This window comes from Schistocerca serialis, chromosome 9 (assembly GCF_023864345.2).
Source record: "Schistocerca serialis cubense isolate TAMUIC-IGC-003099 chromosome 9, iqSchSeri2.2, whole genome shotgun sequence".
NCBI classification, from domain to species: Eukaryota; Metazoa; Arthropoda; class Insecta; order Orthoptera; family Acrididae; genus Schistocerca; species Schistocerca serialis.
In genome coordinates, this window is record NC_064646.1 from 140,317,793 (window position 1) to 140,344,107 (window position 26,315).

Consider the following 26,315-nt stretch of genomic DNA (forward strand, 5'->3'; position numbering starts at 1 on the left):
AATTCAGTTCGTCGACCAACATGGGAAATAAGATAGCAATATGTGCAGAAGACATTGCAAGTGGCAGAGAACAGCAGCATCGACATATCGATGTTTAAACTGAGAAAAGCTTGGCTTTGACCGCCATCTTGTTTCTGCTGTAAAGGAGAACTGTCTGTGTTGTCATGTTTTAATTTTTCTTTGTTAATTCATGAACAATGGTTAACAATTTCCAAGGAACCATAGCAGTGGAGATAACTGAACGCACTACAAAAAGACAAGCATTTCTTATGAACAGTATTGGCGACTGTTTTTTAAAAAAATTATGTGAACAGCAGCCCAACAAACTAACATATTAGGTTGCCATTCTTTTTCTGCACAGGACGATGAAGGCACATCCCAAGACTGTGCAGAATAACGTCTACGTGTATTTATGCCAGTCAGAACCTAAAATCTGTGCCACACTGGAACCCGAACGCAGGTTTTTTGTTTATTAGCGGCAGTCAACTTAATCGTTAGGCAGTTCTCCAGACCTGGTTCAACCTTTCATTGCCACTGAAGTTTTCCATTCATTTCACTTTAGTATATTTCAATCATATCATATCATATATATGCATCCGTTGTGGCAGCATAAGCCACGGCACTCCACAGAGTCAATTCCGCTAATGGCGCAACTGTCATGAAGCCTGCAGAAGAATTTCTGGCCGTAGTTTGGAAATCTTAGATGCAAACTTAAGAGGTAATGAAACCTCGAGTTAGTCTTGAAGGTGTGCTCAGCCTAACAGTTAAGGGCACAATTACTAGAATATATAGCAGGGGTGACGAGGCGTGTGCGCAGTAGAAAGCTGTGGTGCTGGCAGCAAAACCGACTCTTCCAGCTCTCAGGAGCTCGCCGCTACCCTAACCTGTTGTATGGTCTCTGCGCTTTAGAATGAATACAGCGTTGTTTACATGAGTGTAAGCTCTTTTCGGTGACTGACGAATAAGTGCGGTGTTTCGCTATATTTATCAATATAGGGGTGGCTGTGAAAGTGTGTTCTGAATTGTTTTCATTTAAAAATGTGGTTTACTCTGTGATCGCAAGATGTACTAATAACTGTAGAAAAAGGAAGAAAAGGTTAAGAATTAAGGTTCATGCATTTCCTAAGAACAATGAGATGAAAAATATAGATATGTTCTTGTAAACATGCTGATTCATTTTCAGTTGCTAATGTTTGTGTGCGTGCAATGAATTTTGCTGATTCGCGTTACGGAAGGGACTTTGAATGTTCCTCCAAAATTCAAGTTAAAGGCTTATACTCTTTCAGTTCTGCATCTTCCATTCTCGAGATTTGATTTACGGGTTCGTAATGAGAGGAAAGTTTGAACACAAAAATGGGTTTACCATAAGGAAGTACAGCAGATTTTACACTAAAATACATTACCGACTAACAAACAAAACTACTAGTAGAGAAAACAATAACTGTGCTGTAAATGGGACTATTCGCATTTTTGCCAACCATCAGAAACTATAGAAAAACAAATAAAATAACTTAGGCAAAAGAATACAGAATTTCAGGATCATCTCTCTCGACGTGATGCTGAGTTACTTAAAACATTTTCAGAAAGGTGTCCAGCGTTTATTTTTCTGACGGTCAGCAATAAGTGATTGACATGGTCTGGGGCCTTTGTACTAGTATTTCAACGGCTATACAAAAATACGCTAGTTAAATTTGAGAAAACAATCGTGCTTAGTTTGCATTCATCGCGAATCTCTCACTCAGCGCGAAGTCCGAAATGACTGAAAAAAAACAAGCATAGGTGACTCCTGTATATAAGAAGGGTAAATGAATGGACCCCCAGAGTTACAGACCTATATCCTTAAATCGGTTTTCTGCAGAATACTTGAACCTATTCTAAGTTCTAAGGTAACACGTTTCCATTAGACGTAAAAGTTTATGAGCACAAAACTGTACGGCTTTAGAAAGCATCGCTCGTGCGACACTCAGCTTGCCATTTTCCCACGTGATATCGTCTGAGCCATGGATGAGGGCAACAGACGGATTACATATCCCTAGATTTCCAGGAAACTGATGAGTCCTATAATGTTCAAATACAAGATGTGACGTTCCATAGAAACACGAAGTGGAATGAACACTTTAAGAGTACTAGCAGGGAAGGAGAACGGTCGACTAAGATTTATTGGGAGATCTGTAGCAAAGTGTAACGCATCTATAAAGTGGATGGCGTATAGGACTCTACTGCAACCATTCTAGTTTTTCGGATTTGAATCAAGACTGATTAAAGGAAGACGTCGCAGCGATTCGCAGGAATGCTGCCGTATTTGTTATCGGGAGTTCCAATCGATACACAAATGTTACAGAGATGCTTCGTGAACTTCCCTCTGATGCAAAGACGCTGTTTTTTTCGTGAAGCGCTACTGAGCAAATTTGCAGAGCCTGCATTTGGAGCTTACTGCACAATGATTCTACATGGTTATTTTAATGATTTAAGCGATTTCATAAATGCACTATAGTTACATTAATTGACATGTCGTCACAAAACTCAGCACTCATGTAGAAAACCTCAAAAAGTTTTTTATCGTTGCAGTTGCGCTTCAATTTTCTGTACGAGAGCGCAGCAGTGAGCAATTAGGCAAGATGGCGACAGGCGCCTACAAAGCGTATCTTGTGTTTGAAATGGATTCATATCTGTCTGCCTTAACAGTGTAACGACATTCCAGAACGAAGTTCAGCAAAGATCTACCAAATGCCAACTCCATTTGGCGATACTACGCGCAGTTTAAAACTTCAGGATGCCTCTGCAAGGGGAAGTCATCGGGTCGACCAGCTGTAGGCGAAGAAACGGTTGACCGCGTGCGGGAGAGTTTAGCACGTAGCTACAGAAGTCGACGGAAAGAGCAAGCATAGCACAGCTGACTGTTCGCAAGATCTACAAGAAACGACTGAAGCTGTAGACTTACCGCTTGCAATTGCTACAAGCCTTGACTCCTGATGACAAGTCAGACACTTTGAATTTGCGGCGCAGTTGCAGTACCTTACGGAAGGTAACGGCTTTTGTGAGAAACTCATCTTCCACTAGTGATTAGGCAACATTTTTTGTGAATAGTACACTGAACAGGCGCAAGGTACGAATTTTAGGGACAGAGGCTACCCACACTATCGTGGAGCACATCTGAGATTCACCAAAAGTTAATGTATTCTGTGCAGTCTCAGGGTTTAAAGTTTACCGCCCCTTCTTCTTCTGCGAAAAGACCGTTACAGGGCGCCTTATCTGGACATGCTGGAAAACTGGCTCATGCCACAACAGGAGGCCGACAGTGTGGGTCTCATCTACCAACAGGACGGTGCTCCAACGCACTTCCATCATGGCATTCGTGAATTCTTCAACAGGAAATTGAGAAACCGATGGGTGAGTCATGGTGGCGGTAATCAGCCATTCATGTCGTCTCTTACTCGCTGTCTCGACGTAACCCCACGCAATTTTTTGTTTGGGATTATGTGAAAGATTGTGTTTACGTCTCCTGTACCAACAAACCTACAAAAACTGCGAGCTCGCAGTAACAGTATTTTTGAACAGATTGATAGGGGCACGCTGCGCCGAACGTGGGAAGAACTAGATTACAGACTTGATGTCTGCAGAATAAGTAGGGGAGCCCACATGGACCACTTGTATTATGTGAGAAAGCTTTTCAAGTTTTTCTATGTGTGTGCAAAGTTCTGTGACAATATGTCAAATAATACAGCTCCAACAAATCTATGAAATCGCTTTAATCATTTATAAAGACCTTGCACTGACGCCAACGTAGATTTCACTAAGGACCCTGAAAATAATATAAGAGAAAGAGCTCGTAAGGAGACATATAGATAGTCGTTTTTCCCTCGCCCCACTTTCTAGTGGAATAAGAATGCAAATGACCAGTAGTGATACAAGGTACTCTTCTACATACAATATAGAGTGGGTTGCAGAGTATGTATGTAGGTATAGTTGTAGATCTTTCAGATATATCTTAAACAAAGTTTTATATGGAGAAAAACTTTTAACTAAATAAAAAAATTTATTTGTTTGTTATGAAACAGATGGTCACTGATATCTTAAAACCAGGTAAACCCAACAACAAAACTGAAAGCTATCGTCCTACTGCCATTCTGGCTCTCTCTTTCCAAGCATTAACCCCGACTTGTGGGGTCTGCTGGTTAATCGGATGCAACACGTTAATTTTTAAGGGCTGGCCGGATGCCCTTCCTGTCGCCACCCCGTGCCCCCCAGGAAGAAATTAGTGTACTCAAACTGTCTGCGTCGAGTGAAACCATGGGACAGCGCGAATGTTGGGTTGGGGCTGTTTGGGGGAAGGAGACCAGACAGCGAGGTCATCGGTCTCATCTGATTAGGGAAGGACGGGGAAGGAAGTCGGCTGTGCCCTTTCAAAGGAACCATCCCGGCATTTTCCTGGAGCGATTTAGGGAAATCACGGAAAACCTAAATCAGGATGGCCGGACGCGGGATTGAACCGTCGTCCTCCCAAATGACAGTGCGAATGTGTTCAGATGTCTGCGAGCTATGTAACTGAGGCAGAACGTGGGGACCAGCCCGGCATTCACCTAGAAGGATGTGTAAAACCGCCTAAAAACCACATCCAGGCTGGCTGGGACACCGGCCCTCGTCGTTAATCCGCCAGGCGGATTCGGCTCGTGGCCGGCGCGCCTACTCGAGTCCAGGAAGCAGCGCGTCAGCGCTCTCGGCGATTCTGGCGGGTCCTCCTCCCATTCTGACTAAGATGAAAAAACTACTCGAGAAGCTGCTGTATGACAAGACACGTATCGAGGTACTTGGAAAGATTCCTATTGAACTGGCCGGATTCCGACCAAGCCACAGCTGTGTGGATGACTTCCTTTCATTGACAACTTACACAAAGCTGGGTTTCAGAAACAACTAAAGACCTCTGCTGTGTTTATTGATGTGACAGCACTTACGATAGCGTGTGAAGGCAGTATGTTGTCTATCAGCCGCTCAATATAATACTCTGCAGAAGAACAGCACAAATTCTTAACAATATGCTGACTGAAAGACTACTTCAGGTAATTATAGGTAATACCACCAAGACCCTCGACAGTGGCCTACCTCAAGGGTCACACCTAGCTCCGCTGAATTTAGAGTGTATGTTTCAGACATGCGAGCCACTCATTCCAGGCAATTTGCTTATGCTAATGATTGGGCGACAGCAACACAGCACCGAAGATATATTAACAAAAGTCCCAAGCACAATGGGACAATATTTTCGTTAAATTGGGACCTGAAACGAATCTTAGCAAACATGAATCGACTTGCTTTCATTATTCTAACCATCCGATAAATGTACATATTTTTCGAGGTTAACCGCCTGGCCCATAAAAAGTATCCACAGTACCTTGTAGTTATACTTGGCAGAACGGTGTCATTTACACAACATCTAAGAAAGACTGCAGCTAAACTAACGTTAAGTAATAATATTCTGCAAAAATTGAGTTGTACAACATGAGATTCTGAAGCTCCGAACTTATGAGCATCTGCCCTCGGTCTTGCCTACTCAGCGGCAGAATATTACAGCCCTGTCTGAATAAACACCAGCCACAGGAGACGGGTGGGTACGTAACTAAATCAAACAATGCAGAATGTTGCTGCTACAAGCAAATCCACTCCCGCATGCTGGAGATCTGTGCTGGGCCGCTGCCCACAAACTACCCTTAGAAAAAAAGAATAAACTTGTAAGGAAATATAAGAAAATCTGCAACAACCAGCAGCCACTAATTCATAAGGACATATCTGCTATCCCAATCAACAGATTTCGCTACAGACTTTCCCCACTCAGAGCAGCTAGCGACCTGGCGAACTTTGACTTCAATCTCCACGAAGCTTGGGGAGAAGGATGGTATAATAAGAACCCACCAAAGCTCCAGAGCTGTTTCCAAGCCAATAATAAAGCTTGTGAGCTTGGTCTTCCTGGAGGATGCGGAGTACACTTAACAGGATCTGGACGAACCACAGGACATGCAGTGACCCACCGTGCAGATGGAAAAAGATTGCCGGTGTGCAGTGCACCAGTAGCTTTCCAAGACAGGCTTTCAGACATATTGTTGAGGAATGATTTCAAAATTCGTACTCCGGCAACTCCTCCGACGCCTTGGACGCTACAGCACATGTGCTAACTTATATAAATAACACGTCACTAAATTTGTAAAGTATGAACATATTCTACTCTGAAGAGCCAAAGAAACTGGTACACCTGCCTAATATCGGTGAGGGCCCCCGCGAGCACGCAGAAGTGCCGCAACACGACGTGGCATGGACTCGACTTTTGTCGGAAGTAGTGCTGGAGGGAACTGACACCATGAATCATGCAGTGCTGTCCATAAATTCATAAGACTACGACGGGATTCTTCTGAACAGCACGTAGCAAGGCATCCCAAATATTCTCAATAATTTTCATGTCTGCGAAGTTTGGTGGCCAGTGGAAGCGTTTAAACTCAGAAGAGTATTCCTGGAACCACTCTGTAGCAATTCTGAACGTGCGGGGTGTCGCTTTGTCCAGCTGGAATTGCCCAATCCATCAGAATGCACAGTGGACATGAATTGATGCAGGTTACCACACAGGTTGCTTATGTACGTGTCACCTGTCAGAGTCGTATCTAGGCATATCAGCGGTCCTCCCATATCACTCCAACTGCACACGCCCCACCCCACTACAGAACCTCCATCAGCTTGAACAGTCTCCTGCTGACATGCACAGTCCATGAATTCGTGAGGTTGTCTCCATACCCGTACACGTCTATCCGCTCTATTCAATTTGAAACGGGACTAGTCCAACCGGGCAACATGTTTCCAGTTATCAACAGTACAATGTCGGTGTTGACCGGTCCCAGGCGAGCTGGAAAGCTTTGCGTCGTGCAGTCATCAAGGGTACACGAGTGGGCCTTCGGCTCCGAAAACCCATATCGATGATGTTTCGTTGAATGGTTCACACACTGACACTCGTTGATGGCCCAGCATTGAAATCTGCAGCAACTTGCGGAAGGGTTGCACTTCTGTCACGTTGAACGATTCTCATCAGTCGTCGTTGGTCCCGTTCTTGCAGGATCTTTTCCTGGCCACAGCGATGTCGGAGATTTGATGTTTTATCGGATTCCTGATATTCACGGTACACTCATGAAATGGTCTTACGGGAAAATCTTCATTGCTACCTCAGAGATGCTGTGTCCCACCGCTCCTGCGCCCAATAACATCACGTTCAAACTCAGTTAAATCTTGATAACCTGCCATTGTAGCAGCTGTAACCGATGTAACAACTGCGCCAGACAACTGTTGTCTTGCCGGCCGCTGTGACCGAGCTGTTCTAGGCGCTTCAGTCCGGAACCGCGCGACTGCTACGGTCGCAGGTTCGGATCCTGCCTCGGGCATGGATGTGTGTGATGTCCTTAGGTTAGTTAGGTTTAAGTAGTTCTAAGTTCTAGGGGACTGATGACCTCAGATGTTAAGTCTACACAGGTTTCTTTGGCGCTTCAGTGTATTTGTATTTATATTAATAACACGTCTGTATATTTGTGAGTTATGTACATATTCTATTTGTATTTGTAAAGTGATGCGTAATTGTAATACAGTTAATAATAATAATAATACAGGTTGTCTTCTTTTTTATATCTTTTTTCCGCAGATGGACATATACACGTTATATCGGTTAGTTGCCGTCCCTAGCTACTGTAAGAAAAGACTTATTCCGTTTTGCCTTGTTGCAAAGCACTTCGAGTAGTCACTGAACAAATTAGTTTTTTCACTTACAATTTTATCTGTTTTGAGCATTAACAGCTCGCATGCTTCACTTATAATAAACAGTTTTTATTCTTTTCGTTTCGTTTTTATTGTTTATTCCACTCTTCTTCGTCTTCTACGTATATGTTCGTATTAGCATTTGCACACAGCACTTTCATTGCGCTTGACATACTTACACTTCTGTGTCATTTTGTGTGTTTTGTTTTGCTGTTGTGGGAAGCGTTTGTGGTGGAGTCGTCTGCTGGCGCTCTGTGAGTCCCGACTCTCTCTCTCTCTCTGTCTCTATTTTCCTAGTTCCGGTGATGTGCTAGGTAATCCATTACTTTTTCCAGCTGAGCCGTTGCCTCCGCATGAGGCATTATTCTCTGTAGTACAACAGGCGGCAATGCAAATTTCGTCAGCCATCATTATGCCGTAACCAGCATCACCGTCATTTTCCAGACAGGTGAACTTGCTGCTACCTGCGGTGCCAACACAATAGATGTACATATGGCGTACCGTTCCAACGGTAAACCGCACATTTTCGCCTCCGAACACGGAAAAAGGGGGAAAATCCAGATAAATCAGGAATCTGGATTAAAGAGCTGAATAAATGATGTTTATTTGTAATTTTCTGCGTTACACTACAGTTTCCTCTCATTTGTGTCGTCAGGGTTCTACATTTACCGGTTAGCGATTTTACTTTCAGTCTCCAAACCGACATGTTCATGTACCGGTCTCCTGTGGCGCCACGCCCCAGCTGTTAGGCCAAACTGGTCGCACACTTGGTGTCCTGTGTGCTGGCGAGAAGGGCGTTTCTCTAGCAGTCCCATACTTCTCTTTTTGTCTGAGTCATGTCCCCCTGTACAGTGTAGCGTTTTTTGTTGCATATCCCAATGTCAGATATGCATGGGTTTAAATGTATTGTGATTAACTGGCCCGTCGCACACCCATGATTTGACAAGCTATTTGAGTAAGTAGCCGTTAATCTAGCCTTTATCCGTTTTGCCTTGTAAGTCAAACATCGTATTAAAGCATTTCCCCCACTTCTTGTTGCAGTGTTTAGCATCCCACAATCGAGCAACAGTACCTGAAACTAAACGTGCTGATAAAAAAATAGCCTGTTCCCAAGAAATAAGTGGGATTCTTAGCCACATATGTAATAGCTCTCTGAAGCAAGGTATTTTCCCAGATAGACTGAAATATGCCATTGTTAAACCACTGCATAAAAAGGGGATACGTCTGATGTCAACAACTACCGCTCAATCTCTCTTCTGACTGCCTTATCCAAAATTCTTGAAAAAGTAATGTATTGTAGAGTAGCTTCACACATTTGTAAAAATAAAGTTTTAACAAAATGTCAGTTTGGTTTCCAGAAGGGTTTTTCAACGGAAAATGCTATATATACTTTCAGTAATGAAATATTAAATGCTCTGAGTAACCGGAAGTCACCCATTGGGATTTTTTGTGATCTATCAAAGGCTTTTGATTGTATAAATCATAGAATACTTCTAGATAAGCTCAAGTACTGTGGTATGAATGAGACAGTGCTCAAATAGTTTAAATCATACCTAACTGGAAGAGTGCGGAAAGTTGAAATAAGCAGTTCACATTATATGCAAAAAACTGGTGATTTCTCAAACTGGGGTACAATCAAGAATGGGGAGCCGCAAGGTTCGGTCTTGGGTCCTCTGCTGTTCTTAATATATATTAGTATATACATTTTCACACAGTAAATGGAATAACACCATTAATAAATATAGACTTCGATCAGAAATCGGTAGCTAAGGTAGAATATTCAAAATTTCTAGGAGTATGCGTTGATGAGGGGTTGAACTGGAAAAAACACACTGAGGATCTGCTGAAACGTTTGAGTTCAGCTACTTATGTTATTAGGGTCATTGCAAATTTTGGCGATATACATCTCAGTAAAATAGCTTACCATGCTCATTTTCATTCTCTGCTTACGTATGGCATCATATTCTGGGGTAACCCATCATTGAGTAAAAGAGTGTTCATTGCACAAAAGCGTGTAATCAGAATAATTGCTGGAGATCATCCAAGATCATCTGCAGACACTTATTTAAAGAGCTAGAGATCTTCACTGTAGCCTCACAATATATATATTCACTTATGAAATTTGTTATTAACAATCCGAACGAATTCAAAAGTAATAGCAGTGTACATGGCTACAACACTAGGAGAAAGGATGATCTTCACTACTCAAGGTTAAATCTAAATTTGGCTCAGAAGGGGGTAAATTATGCTGCCACAAAAGTCTTTGGTCACTTACCTAATAGCATCAAAAGTCTGACAGATAGCCATATAGCATTTAAAAGGAAATTAAAAGAATTTCTTAATGGCAACTCCTTCTACTCTATAGATGAATTTTTGGATGTAGTAAGTGGGTAATTTCCTCAACCCCCCCCCCCCCAAATTAAGTGTCATTTAATATTTTGTGTAATGTAATATCTTGTATAAACACCTTTTATTAACCTCACACATTCCACATTATTACGAGTGTCGTATTCATGATCTATCGAACAAGTAATAATCTAATCTATCATTTACAACTGAAGCGGATTTCTCAATCTTATTAATATGATCCTCAGTCGTGGCTGATCATCAAATCAGACTTTATGAAGTATAATTAACAATAGAGAAGAGGTGGAGGATGCTGAAAAACATCAACTGATGAGGAACTAGTAACTTTAGCTATGACTAGAACCAACTACAAACTCTTTCCATCAGTTACTGTACGAAAGGAGCTTGTGGAAAGGAGATGATTGACGGAAGCATTTTGAAAAACCATGAAACTCCAGATTATGTAGGTGGATTGCTTGATAGCTTTTGACTCCTTTGGCCGTCCGGTGTGGCCGTGCGGTGCTAGGCGCTTCAGTTTGGAACCGCGTGACCGCTACGGTCGCAGGTTCGAATCCTGCCTCGGGCATGGACGTGTGTGATGTCCTTAGGTTAGTTAGGTTTAAGTAGTTCTAAGTTATAGGGGACTGATGACCTCAGAAGTTAAGTCCCATAGTGCTCAGAGCCATTTGAACCATTTTGACTCCATTTCAACACTGTGCGAATTAACCCTGAGAAACAAGGCACTGATTCAACAGCTGTTGGTGCACTGATGAATATATACATCATTGCTAGAGTTTTCATTAGCATCCTGCAGCAAGGATCTAGCATATCTTTGCAATAGACTCCACAAGGAGGTTGTACAGTTTGAGTGGACATCAGACGTCTTCGATCTATTCCCTACCTCCCAGCCTTATGCCAAACATGTGTCTGACTATAGTTACTGATGTTTCTGAATGTGGTGGTGGTGTAACGCTGTCCTACTAACTTTCTGATGCTAGGGAACATCCGATAGCGTTCGCCTCTAGGAATCTGGCATTATCACAAATGAACTGTTCCAAAAACGGACATCAGCAATATTCTCTGACATGAAAACTTTTCATGTATTCCTGTATGGTACAAAATTCCATCTGCTAACTAATCATAAGCCAGTGACCATGCTATTTCGCCATTATAAAAGCTCTCAGACAATACGGGCCACCAACAGTGGCACAGGTAATATTTCTGAACATTTATAATTATTAATTACATTATCGACCCACGGCCCAAGACACGAATGTCGATGCTCTATCTCTCACGCCTTTGTGGCCAGACACCGATCTGACTATGAATGAGGCATTGTGGTCTGCTATGGATAACAACGTGCAAAGTATCCTGAAAGAACTTCCTATAACCTATTGTTAAGAAGCCTCAGTCAAAGAAAAGGAGCTACTACTTCACGAAGTACTAATAACTGTTCAGGGAGGACACCGGAGTAAATTCTTAAACGAAATGAAATGGTGCTGAAGACGCCCATGTTGTGTCTTCAACAGATGCCATAAAGTTAGTTTTACTCGTAGCTACTGAGAAGTAAGAATATCTTTACAAAGTTCTTTGCAAAAATGATAAATGGCAGCAGTCTGACGAAAGTTTGCATTGGCACATACGAGGGTTGGAACTTAAATAGTGACAACTATTTATTCACAACCGATACAAAAGAGTTACGTGTTTGCACCTGTTACTGTCCTTCAAAGTAGTCACCAGCGTTGTGTAGAACACGTTGCCAGCGATGTGGAAGGCGTAGCATACCGTTAGCAGAGCCTGTTCTGTTGATGGTGCGAATGGAGCGGTCTACTGCCTGTCGAATCTCTGGAATAGTTCTGAAGCGAATGCCACAAAGTGGTTCCTTCATCTTCGGAATCAAATCAAAGTCACAAGGACTTAAGTCCGGGGAGTACAGTACTTTCCAGACCCATCGACCGAACAGAGCAGCCACAGCTTGAGCAGTGTGCACCCGCGCATTCTCGTGCAAAATAATGGGTGGGTTGCGCAGAAAGTGTCGCCGCTTCTTTCGCAAAGCTGGTCGCAGGTGATGCTCCAAAAACGAACAGTAATACTGTGCATTTGATTCCGAAGGTGAAGGAACCACTTCGTGGCATTTGGTTCAGAACTGTTCCAGAGATTCGAAAGGCAGTAGGCCGCTCCATTCGCACCACCAACAGAACAAGCTCTGCTAACGGTATACTACGCCTTCCACATCAATGACAACGGGTTCTACACAACGCTGGTGACTTCTTTGAAGGACAGTAACAGGTGCAAACACGTAACTCTTTTGTATCGGTTGTGAATAAATAGTTGTCACTATTTAAGTTCCAACCCTCGTATCGTGCATACTGTTTGATTTTCTAAGACCATCTTCATCAGCCCACAATCCGTACTCGAGCTCCTGTTACCCTCATCTCGGCTTGCACTTTACGCCAGACCCCGACTTAGCTGCAAGGCGTCATCACAGATCACGTGGAGCACTAGGTTTTCGACGTCAAGGCCAGACCAGAGCTGATGATCCACAACAGAAATCAGCTATAGTTACGACAACCTCCATAAACTGTGCCCGCACCAAGACCTCAGAGTAATCTTTGCAACAACTGTGATCTACTGTGACCTTATCCATAGAGATGCAACACCTGGTCACATCACCAGTATGACCCTAGCCCGGCGAGAGATCACAGAAGCATGTGGGATCATCAGCGCGTTACGTAATCAATGTCACTCTTCCTCTATATAAGCGGGCAGTGCACTCCAGCGGAACCATTCCGCTGTGAGCTCTGCCTGCAACAGCATTGAAGCCCTATGCCTCGTGGACGTGTGTATCGTCAACGCCGCCATCGCATGCCTGTCTACAAACATATTATTAGCCTCGAGAATAAACTCGGAGGGAATGGAACAGCCCAAGCTGTGATACTAAATGGACCTATATTCTTCCGTGGCTGCCGGGTCCCACTGAAGGCGAACCATCACCTCCTACATCTGCGTCTACATACGTACTGCACAAGCCATCATTCGGTGCGTGGCGGAGGGTACCCTGTACCACTATTAGTCATTTCAATTCCTGTTCCACTCCCAATCAGAGCCAAGGAGAAAGGACTGCCTATATGCGTCTGTGAGAGACCTAGTTTCCCTGTATCTTACCTCCGTGGTCCTCAAGCAAAACGTGTGTTGACGGTAATAGGAACACTCTGTAGTCAGCTTCAAATGCCGATTCTCAGATTTATTAATATTTTTCCTTGAAAAGAACGTCGCCTACGCACCAGGGATTCCTATTTGAGTGCCCGAAGCATCTCTGTAATATTTGTGTGTTGTTCGAACCAGCTGGTAACAAATCTAGAAAGCGGCCTCTCAATGTTTTCTATGTATTCCTTTAATCCGACCTGGTATGGATACCAAACACTCAAGCAGCACTCAAGAACCGGTCGCGGTAGTGTCCTACATGTGGTGTCCTTTACAGGTGAACCACACTTCCCTAAAATTCTCCCGATAAACCGAAGTTGACCATTCGCCTTCCCTACTACAGTGTTTATATGCCCGTTCCATTTTACATCGTTTTGAAACGTTTCCTCTAGATGTGTAATCAATGTGAATGTGTTTAACAGCATATTACTAATGTTGTTTTCGAACATTATGGGTTTGCTTTTCCTAATCATCTGCATTAACTTTCATTTTTCTACATTCATCACACCAAGTAGAAATTTTGTCTAAGTCATCTTGTAGCTTCCAAAAATCACTCAGCGGCGACACCTCCCGTAAACTAAAGCGCCATCAGCAAACAGCCACAGATTGCTGCTCACCCTGTCCTCCAATTTGTTTTTATAGTAAATAACAACTGCCCAATCATACTTCCTTGGGACACTCCTGACGATGCTGTTGTCTCTGATGAACACTAACCGTCGAGGACAACGTATGGGGTCTTCGAGCCACCCACCTATCTGGGAACCTAATTAGAACTATATTAATACCGTCAGCTGACGACGGGCGTTGATATATATCAACGGGGACGGGTGAAAATGTGTGCTCCGACGGGGACTCGAACTTGGGATCTCCTGCTTACATGGCAGACGCTCTATCCATCTGAGCCACCGAGGACACAGAGGATAGTGCGACTGCAGGAACTATCTCGCGCACGCCTCCAGCGAGACCCACATTCTCACCCTACATGTCCACACACTACATTCGCGGTATCCCACCCCAGCACACTCATTACTTACCAAGTCCCGTAAGAGTTCTGGGAATGTGTGTGCATCCGCACAGCAGAAGGAGGTCATGGCCGGTGTTGCCAGAACTATATACTTATATATCTGGGAACCTATTCCGTGTGCTCGGACCTGCGTTAACAGCCGGAAGTGGGGCACCGCATCGAACACTTTTCGAAAGTCTAGGATTATGGAATTTGCCTCTTAGCCTTCATTCATTTGAGCAAAGGGCAAGCTGAGTTTCTGAACACGTGCTGATTCGTGGACAGAAGCTTTTCCGTCTCAAGGAAATTTGTTACCTTCGAACTGAGGATATGTTCAAGAATTCTGCAGCAAGCTAATGTTAAAGATATTTATCTGTAATTCTGCGCGTCCATTCTTTTACTTTTCTTGTATTCATGAGTCACATGCGTTTCTTTCAGTCCCTTGGGACTTTGCTCTGGGCGAGAGATTCGCCATAAATGCAAGCTAAGAAAGGGGCCAATGCTGTAGAGCACTCTTTGTAAACCGAATTTAGATTCCATTCGGACCTAGCGACTTATTTCTTTTCAACTCTTTCAGTTGTTTGTCGGGAGTCTGTGCAATGATCAAACGACGACGTTTCTGTTCAATTCTCCTGCGTGAATGATTTTTTAAACGCAAAAAAGGAAAAAAAAAACTTAGGTTTGCCTTCCACTACCTTCTACCGCCACACACCAGATTGGTCAACGATTGACTGCGTGGAAGTTTTACTCCCAACTAGCATTTTTACACAGGATCAGAATTTTCTCCAGTTCTCGGCAAGATCTTTGGCTAAGGTATAATGATGGAATTTATTTTATGCTTCATGCATCGATCTTTTTACAGGCGCATTGATCTCTACTAACTTTAGCCTGTCGTCATTTGCGCGTTTTCATTTGAACTGAGAGTCGAACAGCCGTTGCTTCCTCAGCATTTCCCGAATTTCGTTTTTAAACCACGGTATGTCTTTTCCTTCCTAAATCCAGTTCTTCAGAGTACGAATCAATCTGTTTAAACGTTGCCCGTAATACCTGTACGTCCATCATGTTGGAACTAAATGATGTCAGTTCCTTGTCTAAGTGGGTTCGCTAACAACTGCTTATCTGCTCTTTCTAGCAGAAATACTCTCCTAGCCTTTTTGATTAAATTTTCATCTTTAGTGACCACAGTTGCTATGATGACATCATGGTCGTTAACTGCTGTGCATTTCTTTTGTAGCAATGTGTAAAAGGTCCGATTCCCGTCAGATCACCGAAGATAAGTGCTGTCGGGCTGGGCTAGCACTTGGATGGGTGTCCATCTGGTCTGCTGAGTGCTGTTGGCAAGCGGGGTGCACTCAGCCCTTGTGAGGCAAACTGAGGAGCTACTCGATTGAGAAGTAGCGGCTCCGGTCTCGTAAACTGACATACGATCGAGAGAGCGGTGTGCTGACCACATGCCCCTCCATATCTGCATCCAGTGACGCCTGTGGGCTGAGGATGACACGGCGACCGGTCGGTACCGTTGGGCCTTCATGGCCTCTTCGGGCGGAGTTTAGTTTAGTTTAGTAATGTGTAAAAAGTGGTGGGCAGGAATTATTAACACTCATCTGTACACAATGACGGAAGAAAAATTGCAGCACCGAAAAATAATTAATGTAGAGTACTGAAATTTCGAGAATATATTGGTCTAGGAAACATTTAAGTGATTAACACTGCAAGATTACAGGTTAATGTAAACGCTAGATAAGCCACTGCAAAAGCGAAATGCTGGTGCGTTAATAAATGGTGCAACCGCCAGAATGGTGAATGGAAACATGTAAACGCGCTTGCGTTGTACCAGTTTGTGTGATGGAGTATTACGCCAGATGCAGTTAGTTAGTCAGTGCTGGGGCGGTTAATGCTGTTTGTGGATGACGCTTGAGGTGTCCTCCGATGATGTGCCATATGTGCTCGATTGGAAGACATCTGTTGATCCGGTAGGCGAGGGCAACACGCCGACACTCTGTAGAGCATTTTTGGATACAACAACGGTATGTGGGCGAGCGTTATCCTGCTGGAAAGCAGCCCCTGGAATATTCTTCATGAATGGCGGCACACAGATCGCATCATCAGATTGACTTACAAATAAGCAGTCAGGGTGCTTGGGATAAGCACGAGAGTGCTCCTGCTGTAATACGAAATCGCCTCCCAGACCGTAACTCCAAGTGTAGGTCCAGTATGTGTAGCACGTAGACAGGTAGGTTGCAGGCTCTTAACTGGCTTCATTCTAACCAATACACGGTCGTCACTGGCACCGAAGCCGAACCAGATTTCATCAGGGAACGCAACGGATCACCGCCGTGCCCTCGAATGAGCTCTCGCTTGGCGCCACTGAAGTCGCAAACGGTGGTGGTCTGGGGTCAGTGGAACGCGCACTACAGGGGACCTTCCTTGAAATAACCGATTTGAAACAGTTCGTCGTGTCATTGTGGTCCCAACTGCTGCTCAAATTGCTGCTGCAGATCCAGTACGATGCGCCAGAACCATACGCCGAACACGATGGTCTTCCCTGTCGGTAGTGCCACGCGGCCATCTGGAGCCCGGTCTTCTTGCGACCCGACATTCCAGTGACCAACGCTGCGAGCAGTCATGTACAGTGGCTACATTCCTGCCAAGTCTCTCTGCAGTATCGCAAAAGGAACATCCAGCTTCTGGTAGCAGTGTTTCACGACCTCATTCAAACTCTGTTCAAGTGGTTCAAATGGCTCTGAGCATTGTGGGACTTAACTTCTAAGGTCATCAGTTCCCTAGAATTTAGAACTACTTAAACCTAAGGACATCACACACAGCCATGCCCGAGGCAGAATTCGAACCTGCGACCGTAGCGGCCGAGCGGTTCCAGACTGTAGTGCCTAGAACCGCTCGGCCACCCCGGCCGGCCTCAAACTCTGTGAGGTGTTGATAAAGGCTTCTTTGTCACCTTAAAGGCATTCTTGCCTAAAGCAAACTCACCACGTCCAGTCTCAAAGGTAACGAACTCTTACAACCGTTACAACGTGTATTTAAAACCTGATTTGCATCGTCAGAGTGGCATTACTAGCGCCACTTTCATGCAGCTGGCACGAAGTCTGAATAGACGTCATCTTTCACACATAGATACACGTATGCCAACTTTTGTTTGTGTTCCACAATTCATTATTGGTCCTGCGATTTTTTTCCGTCGTGTATTTAAAAGAATTAGAAATGTTCAACATGAAGCTCTTTTCACAGATATTTTGCGATGTACATGAGAAATGACTCGCTCCACACCATTATGATATACAATGCAAAGTGATCCATGGAACATGAAACTAAGTAAATAACTAACTGTCTGTACTGCCACTTGCGGCACTCACAATGCCACAGGCTGGCCTACAGCTACCGCTGCAGCCAGAAAATTGGCGTCAACCATCCATCTATCTCGACACCGCTTTTGTACAGCACCAGCACTAATATAGTGCTGGACTCACAAGTGGAAACTTCAGCGCCCAGCTCACTCCTATCCACAACACAGGACACTGCCCAGTTCATTACTATCCCTAAATGACAGGGGGTGTCTGTGGCAAAGTATTTTAGACTTGCTTAAACTGCTCATGACAACTATCGCTATTAATTTCTGTGAATTCCATAGATCACGAACGAAGTGCTATGTACGAGGGTGAATCAAATGAAAACCTTAAATATTTTTTTAAATATTATTTATTGTGCAGAAGTGGTACAAAGCTGTATCACTTTTCAACATAATCTACCCCATGCTCAATGCAAGTCCTCCAGCGCTTACAAAGTGCATAAATTCCTTTAGAAAAAATTTCTTTTGGTAGTCAGCGCAACCACTCATGCACCGCGTGGCGTACCTCTTCATCAGAACGTAACTTCTTTCCTCCCATTGCGTCTTTGAGTGGTCCAGACGCATGGAAATCACTTGGGGCAAGGTCTGGCGAGTATGGTGGATGAGGAAGACACTCAAAATGCAGGTCTGTGAATGTTGCAACTGTTGTACGGGCAGTGTGGGGCCTTGCATTGCCATGTTGCAAAAGGACACTTGCTGACAGCAATTCACGTCGCTCTGATTTGATTGCAGGCCGCAGATGAGTTTTTAGGAGATCTGTGTATGTTGCACAGGTGACAGTGGTCCCTCTAGGCATGTAATGCTCGAAAATGACGCCTTTTTCGTCCCAAAAGAGAGTCGGCATAATCTTCCCTGCTGATGGTTCTGGTCGAAACTTCTTTGGTTTTGGTGATGAGGAATGGCGCCATTCCTTGCTCGCTCTCTTCGTTTCCGGTAGGTGGAAGTGATCCCAGATTTCGTCCCCAGTAACGATTCTTGCAAGGAAGCCATCACCTTCTCGTTCAAAGCGCCGAAGAAGTTCTTAACAAACATCAACACGTCGTTTTCTCATTTCAGGAGTCAGCTGCCGTGGCAACCATTTTGCAGACACTTTGTGAAACTGGAGCACATCATGGACAATGTGGTGTGCTGACCCATGACTAATCTGTAAACATGCTACAATGTCATTCAGCGTCACTCGGCGGTTTTCCTTCACTATGGCTTCAACTGCAGCAATGTTCTGTGGAGTCACAACTCGCTGCGCCTGACCTGGACGAGGAGCATCTTCCACTGAAGTCACACCATTTGGGAACTTCCTACTCCATTCGTTGACTTGCTGCTGTGAGAAACATGCATCACCGTACTGAACCTTCATTCGTAGGTGAATTTCAATAGGTTTCACACCTTCACTACGCAAAAACCGAATAACAGAACGCTGTTCTTCCCTGGTGCAAGTCGCAAGTGTCGTGGCCATCTTTATACTGATACTTCAACGGTATGTGTGCATCTGCAAGATGCTGCCACCTACAGGCCATTCTGCACGCTGTTTGTAGCACGCTTACCAACTTACAGGATAACGGCGTGGAATTTCGATTTGTTATTACAAATTTAAGGTTTTCGTTTGACTCACCCTCGTACCACTGGAGTTGAGCTGCATCTTCCATGCTAACCGAGTGTACTACTGTAGTATCAGAGCTTGATACCAAATGTACTGAATCTATCAACATAAAAAATTATGTTCTATTCAGAGACTATAGAAAATCCAATTTACGGTTAATGTACGCGTCATGAAGGAGATGGATTGTCTTGGATTCCCAAAGTGTTAGGTTTTTAATTCGAAGGGCATTCAATAAGCAATGCAACAAATCTTTTCCAAAAGCAGGTTCGTTTTATTGAAGATTCCAATACGCTATATTATTCTCCACTCTTTTGGCTACAGAACCCTATTTTTTAACACAATCTCTGTTCAATATGACGGCCTTATGGCACATTGCTGGGAAGTCCTGTGTGCTCCTCTAGCCTGTGCATTTGTGTGATGCCTTGCGCTGTCGCGGAGAAGAAGAAGATTGTTTGCATGTTTGTGGCGGCTAACACGCTGACATCGTTCCTTCAATTTCGTGAGGTGCGTGACCTTGTTGCGATGATGACAAACCCCTCGCTTAATGAATCACCGTGCTTTTGTTCCCTGCCAGATTGCCAGATCTCGACAGACATTCTGCAAGCACCTGTGAATGCTCTGGTTTTCCGCCAAAAGAAACTCAATGACAGCTCTCCTCCGTTACAGACGCCATTGTGAAGGCACCGCCACCTATCGTAACTTCACGAAACTGTATGGACTGAAGCAGGAACATTCTATGATGTTCCGCAACAAATTCCTCATTTTTTTAAGTAGAATTTGTTGCGAAAGGAAGTTGCGTTACTTATTGAACACTCCTCGCATCTTGTGAAATACGTGTATGTACTCTTACACAAGGTGCCTTCTGCTATGGCTGCTTACCTGTTGAGACCCTATATGCAGGTGAAACTCGTCCATGTCTTCTCCGGGCAAGTTCACCAGCTCGAGCTGCGATTTCCGGTCGCAGGTGGCTGTCGCGTTGTACTCGGCTCTCACGCCAGACAGAACCCGCGTCACGTTCTCCGGCTCAACGTAGGTGTCGTCTGCAACCAGCAAAGTTGTGCGCTAACTCAAATAAGCTCACCAGATAAAATATTGCCCCCCCCCCTCCCCCCGCTAAAGGCAAACACTAGGGGCAGAGCAAGTGGACTGGTCATGTGACCCTCTACCATTAATGTAAGTTATGGCAGTGAATTAGCGTGTATGTGAACAGCCGATTTTATGCAATCAGCGCAGTAAGACGTGTAGAAAGAAGATTTGACAGAAGGTAGAAAGAAGCTTTTGTCTTTTGGCGTGACCGTTACCATGTCATGTATGAAGTTGCCCAATCTATTAGTACAGACTGTCCTAGATGTCTGCAAGGAATTGTGTAAAAGATGCAGAGATGCGTGAAACAAGATTCCAGCTCACAGGCAGAAGATACGAGCGTCACAACTTCTCAAAGGCAGCCAGTTAAAATTCCGACAGGAGCTGTTGATGTTAGTGAAGCAGGTTCATCTCGGCCAATTTGCGAGCGAACATTGTGAAGGGAACTGCGTGCAATGGGAAAATGGAGTCGGATAGCTCACAGATGGCTATTGTTCCCTGCGCGACAGAAAGATGCACATCTTCGAAGCGCCGAACAATACAGAAACCTGGCAGCAGGCGTATCGTATGCTCCGTCGAGTAACGAGTTTTTTCTTTCTTCAATTGAGGCGAGATATCGAATGAACCGACGCCCTAATGATACGTTTAAGTTACAGTGAATATAAAGCAGGTTGAAGGTGATTTTGTGATACTTTGGGGACGTTTTTCGTATCAGGACCTGGGCCAACTCAATCACGTTACCGTCAGCATGAAACAAGGTATTTATTTCAAGACTCTCGGTGACCAATTGTGGCATTTCTAGTACATCTTAATGATCAGTATGCTGTGAAAAGCCATGTTCATAGGGCTGTATGGATACCTTACTACTTTGACGAACACTCAGGTACCCTATGAGGCATCGACTGGCCTAATTCCGTAGAAAATGTTTGAGGCACTGAGGAAGTCTGATATCACTGTGTAGGGAAGCAGCCTACTCACGCCGTATAAAATTCACATCAGTCTTTTCGTTGTGTGCCAGCCAGTCCGCTGTAACTAGCTCTGACCTCATAAATGTTGCGCAATACTTTAAAAATCAAGTAAATAACTTGAAACGTTTCTAGCATGTCAGGAGTAATACTAAATCAATATGTGTTGAATATCAGTTCAATAACTTTAACCATTTTCGAAATTTGGACGTTTTTCTGTAAAAATCATTTGCACTACAGAGAAGAGCTAGAAACTTAAAAATTTATATTTAGATTCCTTTTGCATAATAATGTAGTAGAAACAGTATTCTGGATCTCACAAATTAAAATTTTAGTTGAAATTCATGATTTTATGGTTTATGTCTTAAAAATTAAGGAAGCAAGATAGATTAAGTAGGCGAATAAATAAGGCTAGGATGTTTAAATTTAAGTAGAAAGGAGATCCGCTATAATCGTAAAGATGTGAGAAGTTTCAACTGAATAACTATAAAACTATAGCGATCGCGTATCTCCAAAGGGCAAGTTCAGAGCTCGTCTACTGCGTGTAGTGTAATTAAATTATTTCTCTAGCCCAAAATATTTGACTTAGCTATGTCAGGCTTTTATTATGATTACTTACCTGTGTGCTGATTGCATATTTAAATTGAGAGCTTCATCGGCCATCAGCAAAGGAAGCAATGATTTATTCGATAACTTAAAGTGGTGCATTACTAGCCCAGCGGCTAGTCGGGAGAGCGGATTTGATCAGGCGTTCCCTTGGCCGTCCACACCGCGGCTTTATATATAAGAACGCTGCGCGAGAAAGAAAGGCCCCAGTTCTCTCCAGACACTGATTAGCGCACCACCTGTACCGGGAGTCGCGTCACGTCGGTATTGTTGCTATAAATAGCCTCGGATGCCGTAATAAGTTACTCGGGATACGCGTAACCATGAAATCGTTTTCGAGTGAAGTGTTAATTCTGGGATGACTTTAATGATCTATCTTCAGTTTGCGTATGTCGTATTTTCACGTGCCGCCGCGGGACAGACATTCTACCATTATTTAGCGTGGCGTTTGATGAACATTATCATCAAATTATGGCGAGCATTCACTTAAACATTTAATTTGAACAGTTATAGTTGCATCAGCGCATTAGACTCTGAACTGCTTTGGTAGTTGGATTGTGTGGATTCCTTTTTGGTCTGTGACTTTCAGAATATAGTGAACACTTTAGAGAGAATGTTTTTTTTTTTTAATTATGAATCCCAGACAATCTCTTAATTCCTCAGAGCTGTAGCTATAAATGTATTTCTCAGATGAAGTGGGCACTAGGAATTCTAATTACAGGCTTCACGTTTTGCTAATCACTTTCTGGTTGCCAATATTGTAGTTAGAAAGCCAGTGTTGAGAACGGCAAACAACAGCATTAAATAATTAAAAGGAACATTTAAATAACAATTAAGCAACCCGCCACCCCACATATGGTGCATCTGCCGGGAAACAAACTGAGTAAAAGTGAAAGTGATTTTTAAATATTCGGATTCGGGAGTGAAATGCGACACGCTACTGAGTAATAGAACAGTGATAGTGTTACGTGTGTATGTGGACGACGCAATTGGATTAACAACGCATCTGGATTGACGGAGCTGGCACTGAGTCTAGCGGTGCTGCCGGCATCGCGAGAAGCCAGTTTTGCCTCACCGCAGTTGTCCGCCAGAGCAACCGCAGCCGCGCCTGCAGTTGCGGGCCATGCAAACACACAGCAGCCGTCGAAGTGCCGTCTGCAGTTCAACGCGCCGCGTCGCATCAGTAATCCTGGTACGCCGCGCCGGCAACGCCATACGTCGTGCGGAAGGAACTAAGTTAAGTGAAAAGCTGCTAAAAATTTTACTAACCTGCACTAAAAGACTGTCGGCGATGGAACCGCCAGAAGAAACTGAGGTTAAACTTAAATGAGAACCTATGTCTGTTGAGGGAACTGTAAATCCAGACAACGGTTCAAGTGTAAATATGCATGAAAACAGTAATGTTACAGTGAAATATGAAGTATTGTCTCCTGACAGTAGTGTGAAAGGGGCAGTGATTCAATAATAGAGAACCCTGTAGTAAAGCAGAAGTTAGAAATTGTTAATTTATTGGATGATAGTTTGTCTGATGAGTTAAAAACGAAACAGTCATCAGAGGTGGTAGAGCTTAAAAAGGATAAGTTAGATATGACTGACCAATCAGAAGTTTCCCTTAGTTTTGATGATTCTGGTGTTGGAGCTAGTTTTTCGTCACCTGAGTGTGATAAAAAGCCAGCTAGTGAGCAACCCAAAGATACTAGGGATATTGATTTAAATGTAATATTACAAGCAATAGCTGCCAGTAATGCAAAAATGTCAGCCAGTAATGCTAAAATGACAGCTGAAGTATGAGATTGTGGCCAGCCAAACTAATTTTAATAAACGATTGGAGATAATGAACAATACCTTCAAGGCTGGTTGCAATAAGTTGAAAGAGGATCTGGACAGTTTGATTTATAAAATTGATTACAATCATGAGGATATTAAGAAATAGGTTGCTCAACAATTTTCTGAAATGTTTAAAACAGTAAAATCCGAAGTTGCTGAGGTTCGCAGAAACTTCCAAATGGAAGATGGGAAGCTGGAGCACAAGTTAACAGAAAAGATCGAGGCGGAATCTGAACTGTGTTCAGATAGGTTTAAAGATGTTAATATAAAAGTAAACATATGTCAAGCAGAAGTAGGTGCAATCAAAACTGATACTACTCATATTGTGCAAAGAGTAGATAATGTTGAAATGAGAGTAGAAAATATTAGTACTAACATTGCTAACATTGAGAGTAAATTAGCTTCAGTAACTTCTGGTAATGGTAGTATGCAACAAGTTGTAGCTGCAAACGCCGCTTTTATCGGGTGTCGGCAGTTCTTGCGATTCGATCCAGATAAAAATATCCACCCGCTAGATTTCTGGAACGATTTTGAAGATGTGATTCCCCCAACTTGGTCTGAACGAGAGAAAATCTCATTTATTAGAAGCCATTTAGCAGGTGACGCCATGCGTTGGTCAGCTGATGTTACGTTGAAGTGTAAAACATTAGCGGAATTTAAAACAGCTTTCATTAATGAGTATTGGTCTAGTAATAAGCAAAATGAAGTGTTGAGAGAATTTTGGAGTGGAAAACGCTTCAATGCAGGCAAGGAATCTAATAAAGAGTTTGCTAGGTCATGGATTTCACGTTTGTCACATTTGGCCGAAAAACTAAAACCTGAAATGATAATATTAGGTCTTGAAGCCAAACTGCCATGGTGTTGGCAAACTAGAATTATATCTGCCCCTAGAGACAATCTGGATCGTTTCATTGAATATTTGGAACGTGTAGAGCGTGTTGCTGCCAATGAGGAGCAAGCACGTATTAATAGAAATGGTAATAACACTAGTAGTAATTTTAAGAACGAGCAGAATGGCAATGTAAACATCAGAACAGTAGGTGTTCGCCATCCTAAGAGAGGTAGGAATTGGAGAAATAATTATCAGAACCAACAATGGCATCCAAATGATAGTAATTTTGTTCCAAACAAAATTATGCAGGTAAGCAACAGTGCGGAAAGCAATGCTGTGCCAGTTAACTATAACGGAAATAAAGGAAACAGTAGTAGGCCGAGGCAGGAAAACTAGTTCCCGTCTATGAGGACACTGGCGCTCACCAGGCGGTTATTTTTCCTAAGCCAGTAGTTATAGTAATTGGTAAGACAGATCAGAATACTCAGACTGAACATGTGGATGAGGGGTCGGTAGCATCTAAGGATACAGCAGAAATATTAGATCACTCACAGTATTTGATAGATACCGTGTTAGAGACGCTTTCTAAGTGGGAAGAGAGAGAGAAGGCGCAGCAGTGTAATGGTAGGGAAGAGCTACAAAATACTAAATTGTCAGGTGAAGAAGCAGAAGAAATTCATGCTTATATTTACGATGAGGATGATGTGCTCTTATCTAAAGTGCATGTGCAGGATACTGTACTAATAGATTTAGGACAGGAGGTAAGTGAGAATGTAGAGGATAGCCTGTTGGGGGTCGATGAACCCAGTAGCTGTGACCAGTTGTCACTTGAGAAGGATCCCGACGATAATAGTGAAAGTGGTTTAGCTGTAACTAGTGTTATGTCCGGTCTGGAGGCGCAGAATCGCTCAGACTTCAGTAATTTGGGTCATGTTCAGCAAATTAAATGTAATGAAGTCGTGCGGTGTTTCGATTTGAAATTAATAGACCGACTGGAAAAGGCAGCGGAAAATGTAATTCAGGAAACCCCTACACACTTTGACCCAAATGGAATGAAGACAGATGTCGATCACTTTAGTTGGAGACAAATCCAAAAGGAACTATTGGATGAGTTTGAGGAACTATCTGTACAACTTAGAATAAACAACCCTATAATAATAGTGAATATGTTGGGTATCACTGTACGTTGTCTCTTAGACAGTGGAAGTGAGGCGTGCGCGATGTCTCAGTCCTACTTTGATGCATTACCTGGTAAAGACAAGCTTACAGTAATGAGGGTATCAGGACTAAGAGTAATTGGTGCTACTGGCAAGGTGTCAAAAACGGTAAAGCAAGAAGCTTTGCTGCCCTTTGATATTAATGGTAATTTAATTGATCATCCATGCTTAATTGTAAATAATGTCAGTATTGAGGTTTTAATTGGCATAGATTTCTTGTCGAAATATCAGAGTGTTGCTGACTTTGAAAGGAGCCAGTTAAAATTGGTCTTGCCGATAACCGGAGTAATTACGGTACCTTTTATTGATAAACATGTAGTGACTAGTGATGAAACTTGGGAGCTGCCTATACGAGTTCTGAAAAATAGGAGATATTGGGACGAAGGTGTTAATCTTAGTAAAAGTAAGCTAAACACAGACGAGAAGAAGTTAAAGGCTAGGGCAAATATAAGGAAAAGAACATTAGAAAGAAAAAAGCGTCATGACGCAAAA

General features: G+C 43.3%; 1 protein-coding gene across 1 annotated transcript in view; it reads right to left on the bottom strand.

Annotated features, from left to right (window-relative positions):
• LOC126419423 (probable G-protein coupled receptor Mth-like 3) overlaps positions 1 to 26,315 on the bottom strand; it is a 274,477-nt gene that overhangs the window by 152,586 nt on the left and 95,576 nt on the right. Inside the window, exon 3 of the mRNA XM_050086611.1 lies at positions 20,173 to 20,333. Within this exon, the coding sequence (XP_049942568.1) occupies positions 20,173 to 20,333 (161 nt within the window). The remainder of the gene's footprint in view (positions 1 to 20,172; positions 20,334 to 26,315) is intronic.